Genomic DNA, 9,419 nt, shown 5'->3' with positions numbered 1-9,419 from the left:
GGGGCGGCATAGAAATGTTTTAATAAATAATAAATAAATAAAATAAATAATACACACCAGATTGGTCCCCTCACCCATGATCAAATCGTGAATGAGGGGGATCTTATTTTGAATTGACCCGGCATTTGATAGCACCATCAGGCCTCAAGGGCTGGCTGGTATGGGTTCCAGGAACCATTTCACTGGGGGGAAAGCCAGAAGATAGGCAAATGTAAGATATGTAGCCTCTCTTCTCCTTCTCCCATCATCATATCCCCCCCTACTCATCACCACCCCTGCAGGTGTGCCCCTAGGCTCCCACCTATTTTCAGACACTGTACCTGGTTTTATGCAGTTGTCTTTAAGCAATCCATCTGCCCAACCACCAGCCAAGAGTCCTAGCCCAAATGACCTCCAAATGGGCACCAGCTTGGCTGCAGTCCCTGGAATTAGGGCCCCAGTATGCTGTAGTCCCACCTCCAGGGTGGCCCAGGATGGAATGCATCATGGCTGCATCCCTCCCCCCTGCACTGCAGCAGCCACCTAGCAGCATTGGCAGTTGCAGGCAGGGGGAGGTGAGGCACAGACCAGGAAACTTTGCTCTGGGGCAGGGCACAGCACAGGTCTTTCAGGCACAGTGGCAATGTATTTGCATCCCAAGTATACATACGTTATATCTTTGTTTTTTAAATTAATTTATTAGCTGAAATTGCTCAATTTCAGAGGTGCAACAATGTATGGCCTGGCATGTACCTGCTATCAAATACAATAGGTGTCAGACATGGACACTGAGCCAGAGAAATTCCCAATAGGGCATGTGTGTACTTGTTTTGTTCTGACAGTTGCCAAAAGGAAAGCAAAGAGACAAATTATTGTAAAAAGAATTGGTAGGATTGATTCCCTTTTAGTTCTGGGATACTCAAGGGTTGGGGTTTTTGTTTTTTGTTTGTTTTGTGTTCCCTTGATAGATCTAAATGTCCCTACATTTTCTACCCCATCCCAAGACTCTAAGTGCTCCAGAAGATGTAAAACTGCAGGCCATCCTCTCCTACTGGAGTCCTGAGACCTAACAAGTAGCAGGCACTATGCTTGTCATGAGTGGAGCCAGCTGGAGCCAGGGGTCAGACTCTTCTGACTCACTCTGTTTCTAGGTTTCTATTATTTCATTTCTGTCCCACACCACAACTGAAACTCTCTGGTGGTTTAAAACAGTTCATAAAAATAGATAATAAAAATATAGTGGTGCCTTATACTTCAAATAACTCTAACTTCGAACAATCCAGAGTCTGAATGTTAAAGCCAAGATAAAATTGCTGCAAAGTTTGAATGATGCATCTATGTTCAAACTGCATGCATAATGAAAAAAATGCAGCTGTAGCGTAAATGTCATCTGTTGTATGCCCAAGTCATCTCTCAGTTTCCTACTAGATCACAGCTGGAAGAGAGACTCTAACAGGTATGGTGGTCCTAACCTATATAAGGCTTTATAAGTTAAATACAGCAACTTGACTGTATCCACAATGTTGATTTTTTTACACTTAGTATCAGACACTTTTTGTATGTATGTGTGGAGTAACACAATGGCTAGGTTCCCAAAACATAACTCACCCTCAAGGGTTTTGAGTTGGTGGTTCACTGTGGGTTAAAACATGCATTATGTTGTCTGAGCCCAGCTATGTTAAGCAAGCCATGGGTTATTAATCAGAAATAGCCCAGTTTGTTGCTGTGTTGTTCAGACTGCGTTGTTCACCATGATTTGTTATCTCAACAATAGCCAATACTGAACTCTGAGCAATGGGCAATGTCTGAACCCAGTCATCATGTTAATTAGGAATGTACCCTTAGTTGGGAACTGAGCCATCTTCCAAGGCCAGGAGTGGGTGGTTTGTGATCCTCCAGAAGTTCTTAGACTGCAACTCTCATAAACCCAAACCAATGATAATGCTGGTTACGCCAGATGCAAACAGAGGTGCAATTACATGCAAACTTCAAGCTCAACACTCCCCTAACTTTACCTCAGCAGTCATTTAGTTTCTGTCTATATGGAGACTGAGATCAGGTTTTTTTTTTTCTTTTCACATGAACATTCCCTGCAGACTTTCATATGTATTTTTCAAATGTGCACATCTATGAAATGTATACACGCATCTCCCACTTGTCAAGGGATGCCTGTGCACATTCTTTAAAAATATGTATTTTTCATTTAATATATTTTGGAGGTCCATGATTCACGTTGCAAGTTTGAAAATGCACAGACTGCAACTGTAGATAGCATGGGAGTCTGTGTTTAGTTCAGGATATGCATACCAGGTAAAACTTGATTTAAAAAAAAAATAACTGAAGCTAACTAAATTAACTGAAGCTAACTCATGCCTAAGTATGAACTGCAGTCCAACAACATTTGGAGAGCCAAAAATTGTCTACCCATGCTCTACACAAATCCTTTTTCTACTCTCTACCACATCAACAAGTCAACAAGACAAAATATGTTCTTGGCAACTTTGTTCCAAATTAAGGACAACACTTTTTCTGAGAATTTTACTAAATCAATCAGCAATCAAACATTTAGAAATGTTTTGTTTTGCATTTGTAAAACACATTTATATGTTTCAGTCATACAGAAAATGTAAATAGGTTCTCCCATATTCCTTTACAGATAAAAAAGGAGAATATTTGATTATCTTGACACTGTGTCCCTTTGATAGCCAGTTTACAATAGTTTACTCAGACTAGCTCAATTATATAAATGGCCTAGAGCTCACCCAAGCAGATAAGAGTTCCTAATTACTACTACAATGAATGCTCATGGTAATTATAACCCTCCAGGGTATCAGTTACTTTGTATACAGCGTGGTGAGCTTAGGTATAATCCTATCTGAAAAGAAATATTTTAAGAGTTTCCTAACTAGGTTGCTTGTGAAAATCGGTTGTAAATGGACAGTACTACCACAACATTTCCCAAGATTATAAAAGAAAGCATGCTAACTAAGAATACAGTTTGAGAACTGAGAACTGGCTGGGAATATGAAAGTAGACTTAGTAGTACTTTTAATAATTTTACTGAACCAAGTACAGTCAAAAGACTTTGTGAAAACTAATAGGATTATCTACTAGCACAACGGTCTGGATCTAAATTTATTCATGCTCAGTTCATACTCAGACTACTAGACCAACTGAAATCAAATAGGGCTCATCAGTCATGCCACCAGCTGGGTTTACAAAATCAGAGAAAGACATCCTATGCATCCACCCCACACAGCCTAATTTCCGGAGCTGCCCACAGTACACACAGGTAGCTGTACCTTCTAAACCTGAAGAGGGCTGCCAGAAGGCCTAGATTCCAACCCATGCCAGAACCATAAAGTAAGCCATGGGTTCCAGGCTGGTTTGGAAGCCACACCCACTACCTGACTGACCAGGTTCTGATATGGTAAGTTGTGCATGGTGCAAGTAATTATAGAAGTAAGGCAGCACACATAGACTCATGGAACAGTAGAGCTGGAAGGGGCCAGAAGACCCTCAGGTCCAACCTCCTACAATCTACCATTCCATTTAGATGACTGTCCAGGTGCTTTTTGAATGTCTCCACTGAGGGAGAGCCCACACCTTCCCCAGGTAATAGGTCCCATATAGTACTTAGTTCATGTGGCTTATTATGAGTGTGCAAACTTGCCCTTATAGCACAGAAAACAGTTCATAAATGAAAAAAGAAATGAGGATTGCATTATTTGAGACACTGTAATAAGTCATATCAACTGGTAAAATAAATGTTCAGCAAAAATCATATTAGTTCTTTATTGAAATAATTTCTTTTTTTCAAAATTGTGCTTAAGGGAACAAAAACAAAAGTAGCCATGCTGACCATAACAATCTTTCCAAAATCAATATTTCTGCGATACTTATTTTAAGCCAACCAAAAAACCATGCAAGCTTGTGAGATACACTCATAAAGCAACATATTATAAAGGCATGTTTTAAATTGGGAGAGCAGAAAAGGCTGACTTTATGGTAAAGTCACACTGTTGATAAGTTCAATCTAGTCTCAAGGTGTAGTGTGAGAGGATGAATCTGCAGGTCAGCAAGTAATGTGATGATTACAGGAAAGTCCTGCTACCCCAAGTTATGCTGGGAAGATGGGGAGGAGGGGAATGTTGGTCACTTCATTTCAGGAAATATAAATAAGTTTGTATTCTCAGAAGCGTTGTTCCTCCAGACTGAAGAACATGTGCTCCTTTCGCAACTGTACCAAAGAGAGAAATTAAGTAATCTTTATAGTAACAAACTAAGAGATAATTTTAGATGCACCTCCAGGTAATAAGCCAATTAAAGCCAATTTGGGAAGAATTTTTTATCAGCTGCAAGGGATAAATCTTTAAAGAATAAAGTCTGAGTTTCTGGCTATATAGAACCTGCCTCCTCCATTTTGGTGTTTTGCTACAGGGCTAAGAATAAAAGGCCTCAGCAAAATACAAAGGAAGTCATGTTGACCTTAAAAAAACTTCCAAAATCCATGTTGCTACAATATCTCAACCAGGCTGTATAACACCTTGCTTGATGAAGAGATCTGAAGATCTCTAAAGGAAGCTCAATTTTTAGTGAGGTTTTTTATTTGGCCTAATAAAGGTATTACAATGACATGGATTTGGGTAACATACACTGCGGAAGACAATAACACAACTGTCACCACTGGGATTGTAATGGTAAAAGGTATTAAGATTTCCCAAAGCAGGCAAGGCAAAGAAACAGAAGAGAACCAATACCTACAAGCAAGGTTACCAGTCCTCCCATGATTATCAAGAGGCTTAAAAAAAGTAGAAAGATTCAGATAAAAGTGATGACTGCCACATCTAGCATGAAGGATCACAGTGATACCAATTAAAATGTTTCTGCTTCAGGACGCTGAAGAAACAAGTATATATAAACACTGGAGAGCTATCCTAAGACATTACAGAAATGTTCTTGCAGGCCTTCCTGAATTCATCAGTCAGCTTCTTTGAATCCTCCTCCACTGCAACCTGATGCACATAACAAGGCACAGTTCATCATGAACTATTTAGCTCACACTGAACTGCAGTCCTGACAGGTACCACTGTGCATATCCAATCCCTTCACGTAAACCACACCTGCTTAGTTCACATGACAAGACAATCCTCAAGCAGGAACTGGATATCCAAAATGGCAGCTGCACACAACTGAAAAATCTTGCAGATTCTTACTATATGAATTTAGCAGCCAATGCTTAGCTCAAGATTCTCAAGGTGCATGCACGTCAAAGGCAGACTCACAAAGAAAAGGTCCAAGGGACAAACAGGGCTTGGCCACAAGGACAATTCAATAGTTCTAATCAGAACTTTTAAAGCAATGAATGTATAGTAAGTGTAACCCCAAAGAGATATAATTTCTCACCTGTCTGTTCCGTTCATCCATTATTCTTGTGATCTGTATTTTCTTTCTCCCCATTTTCTCTGTTTCTTTTTTATAATCCAGAAACACAAGTCAAATAATGCAAACTTCGTATCCTAGCACATGGTAGACAATTCTCTTCTAAAGGCTGCACACAACACCATGCAATGTGTTGTCGTAACAAAAACCTAGAATGGAAAAACACAATCTGATCAGTTTCTGTTGTCAAAAGTACATATTTCACATCATTAACGTTTACATTAATGTCTTCCCTAATTGGCCTGAAATTCTGTGAACTAGGTCATATGATGCCTTCAATGTACCCTGTCTAAAGCACTTGCATCTTGAAGTTAGTTTAGGCAGTTCAAGCACAGAAGCCATGTCACATTTTGCATTCATCATGCAAAGGTTTGTACACAGAAGTCAACAGTGTCTTTAAAAAAATTCTAGACTTTCAATTACAACACTACATTATGGGTAGAATGCATTTGAAGTTCATGCATATTTTATAACTGCAATTGCTTAATGTTTTAGATATTATATTAAATAAATCAAAATATTTAGCAATTCTGTTTCATCACAGACATGATGTAATCCAGACAAAAGCATGTCTCCTTTCAACACTAAAGCAAACTGGAACAGAACATTTCAGGGTCTTGTTCCATCTTCAATTCTCCCAGTTTGCATGTCAGGATCATCCATGGTTTATATATGACCCATAATTAGTTTGGGCCATTCGTGCACAAAAGAGCACATTGTCTCTGGCCTGCTCACTGCTTCCATTTCTTTTGCACTTCGGAAATAACAACACACCATGGCAATCTAAAATGTACTATAGGATAAAATTCTGATTTTCCCCCCTCAAAAAACCAGAGTTCCAGGTTCATGTGTCACAATGAACAATTCAAGAATGGGATGTTCCCAGGTTGTTTTAAAAAACAGAAATGAAACAGAAGCCATACATGTGTAGGAAACACCACACTCACTTCCAACAATCCATGGGTTACCACTATGGGCCAATTGTACCTAATTCTTCCTTGCCTTCTCCCTTGGCAATAGTGCAAGCTCAAGCTGCTTTTCAAGGACAGCTTCTTTAGAATGGTGTTTAAAAATAAATCTATTCTGAGACTTATCCATTCAGCACTCCATTTTCCCAGTAGACTATTTCACAGGAACATACGGACTGACAAAGAGCTGAGAAATTTAAGGTTATAGTCATTACTGTAAAACCTGCAAGTTTTCACACATCACTAACAAGCCAATTACTAATCCAAACACTTTTTGCTGCTTGCAAACTTTACCAACCATAAGCCTATGTCACTGTCCAGATAAATCAAAAGAAAGGCTTGTAACTCAAAAGCTAGCATATTTATGGGCAGCACATGATCTGCACTTCATTTTAAAGAGTGTATACTCTATGGCTTTCTAAGGACACTTGCAGGATTGCAATAAACCAAGATGACATACCAAGCATGCAAAGCATGGTGGTGCCAGGGAAATCTAGCCACTCAAGCAAACAAGAAAATTAATTCTCACATTTTGTGCTCATGCTCACCAGTAAAGTCAATATACCATTTTCCATGGCACCAATTCTTACTACCAATTCATGATGCAAGGACTGAACTAGAAAAGACAGGCAACCAGATAAATATACTATATGTATACATAAGAAAGCTCACAAAACAGTACTAAGTGAATGTGGTGACTACATAACACATCACAGACAGCTTCAATGAACTATTAAAAAAATACAGCTTAAATCAGAGACCATGTTGCAATCCTCCAAACCATAACCTGGAGGGAGACTGAGAACTATGCTACTGATTACCTTACTTCTTCACTGACTACAGTCTGCAATAATATCTGAATCAGGCAAACAATGGTTAGGAAAATGGTTAGGAAAAGTATAGGGATTTGTTTCCAAATCATAGTTTAAAATGATCTTGCAAAACATGCTTCAGATACAATTCTGGTTAGCACTGATTCCAACTCCATTGTAAACTATGATGGGAAAAAAACTTAAGGGGAAAAGACAAAGTATAACTTGGATGGGAATAAGAGCAATCCCATTAGAGTTCTGAAATCTGTAAGTCTGGCTAATTCTGAACTGAGTCTTTAAATGAAGGAATTGGATAAGCAGAGATAAAAGTGAATGTACTAAACTACCATACATACATGAAACATAAACAGATTAGATATATTTCAGCAAATTTATCTTACTATGCCTTTCAATGTAACTATGGGAGAGGAATGTGCATGCTATTTTTTAAAAAAATCTCACCAGGTATATTCAAGCCTTGCATGCACCTAGAAGATGATTGCTAGATCCTAACACATGCCCACTATTCACTTTATAAGTCACCATTGCTAAATCCATCTTTCCTTCAGGTAAGGCCCAAAAAGGTCCAGGTCATTTTACTGAGGTTGTGGAAGTCAAATTGAGGGCCTAGAAGCCAAACTGAGATTACGAGCTAAATGGTTGAAACCCAGAAAAACCAAGGTGGCTTCTTCAGAAATGTTACTTGTTCCATACACAGGACCTGGTAGAAAGGCACAGTTGATGAATCTCAATGTGTTGATGAGATAGTGGTGTAGAAAGGAGGGTTCAGATTTGTTAAACAACAGGGAATGTTTTGGGACAAGCCAGGCTGGTGCAGAAGCAATGGGCTCCACTTGAACCATAAGAGTATCAGACTGCAGATGCATAATATTAGAAAAAGTGGCAGGGCAAAGCTAGCAAAAAGCTGATGAGCTAAGAAGCATCCATTTGGATTAAATCATCTCTAGGGAATCAAGAGGAAAATGTTTCTGATTGCCTAAATGCAGGAAGATAGGAAATGAGCCACAAACGTATGGAGAGATATAACAATCAGTTGGAGAGATCTAAGTGCCATATTATAAGTTGCATATGTCTGGAGAAGGACACCCAGTTAGGCGTTTGTATTTAATTGCTAGAAGCCTCATAGCCAAAATATGAAAGCTCAAATGTTGTTGTTAGTCGCAAAGTAGTGTCCGACCCATCGCGACCCCATGGACAACATTCCTCCTGGCTTTCCTGTCTTCCACCATCTCCTGGAGTCCACTCAAGCTCACACCGACTGCTTCAGTGACTCCATCTAGCCACCTCATCCTCTGCCGTCCCCTCCTCCTTTTGCCGTCAATTGGTCCCAGCATCAAGGTCTTCTCCAGTGAGTCCTTCCTTCTCATTAGGTGACCAAAGTATTTGAGTTTCATCTTCAGTATCTGGCCTTCTAAAGAGCAGTCAGGGTTGATCTCCTCTAGGACTGACCGGTTTGATCGCCTTGTGGTCCAAGGGACTCGCAGGAGTCTCCTCCAGCACCACAATTCAAAGGCCTCCATCCTTTTGTGCTCAGCCTTCCTTATGGTCCAGCTTTCACAGCCATACATTGCAACTGGGAAAACCATAGCCTGGACTATACGCACTTTTGTGGGCAGGGTGATGTCTCTGCTTTTTAGTATGCTGTCTAGATTTGCCATAGCTTTCCTCCCCAGGAGCAAGCGCCTTTTAATTTCTTGGCTGCAGTTCCTATCTACGGAGATCTTGGAGCCCAGGAAAATAAAATCTGTCACTAACTCCATTTCTTCCCCATCTATTTGCCAGGAAATGAGAGGACTGGATGCCATGATCTTAGTTTTCTTAATGTTGAGTTTCAAGACAACTTTTGCGCTCTCCTCCTTTAAAAGAGGAGGAGAGCACAAAAGAGGCTCTTTAGTTCCTCTTCACTTTCTGCCATGAGAGTGATATCATCTGCATATCTGAGGTTGTTGATATTTCTCCCAGCAATCTTAATTTCAACTGGTGATTCATCTAGGCCCGCCTTTCTCATGATGTGCTCTGCATATAAGTTAAATAGACAGGGCGACAGAATACAGCCTTGCTGAACTCCTTTCTCAATTTTGAACCAATCAGTGGTTCCGTATCCAGTTCTTACTGTTGCTTCTTGACCCGCATATAGGTTTCTCAAGAGACAAATAAGATGGTCAGGTACTCTCATCTCTTTAAGAACTTGCCACAA

At 39.8% G+C, this 9,419-nt stretch overlaps 1 protein-coding gene across 6 annotated transcripts in view; it reads right to left on the bottom strand.

Annotated features, from left to right (window-relative positions):
• MEF2A (myocyte enhancer factor 2A) overlaps positions 1 to 9,419 on the bottom strand; it is a 123,163-nt gene that overhangs the window by 69,815 nt on the left and 43,929 nt on the right. For all 6 annotated transcript variants that reach the window (XM_044444945.1, XM_044444947.1, XM_044444948.1 and 3 more), the window contains exon 2: positions 5,386 to 5,570. In XM_044444945.1, coding sequence (XP_044300880.1) covers positions 5,386 to 5,439 — 54 coding nt within the window. In that variant the 5' untranslated portion in view covers positions 5,440 to 5,570. The remainder of the gene's footprint in view (positions 1 to 5,385; positions 5,571 to 9,419) is intronic.

This window comes from Varanus komodoensis, unplaced genomic scaffold (genome assembly GCF_004798865.1).
Source record: "Varanus komodoensis strain SLA01 unplaced genomic scaffold, ASM479886v1 scaffold46_3, whole genome shotgun sequence".
Taxonomy (NCBI): Eukaryota; Metazoa; Chordata; class Lepidosauria; order Squamata; family Varanidae; genus Varanus; species Varanus komodoensis.
Note: the sequence above shows the minus strand (reverse complement) of the source record. Positions and strands in the feature narration are given on the sequence as shown.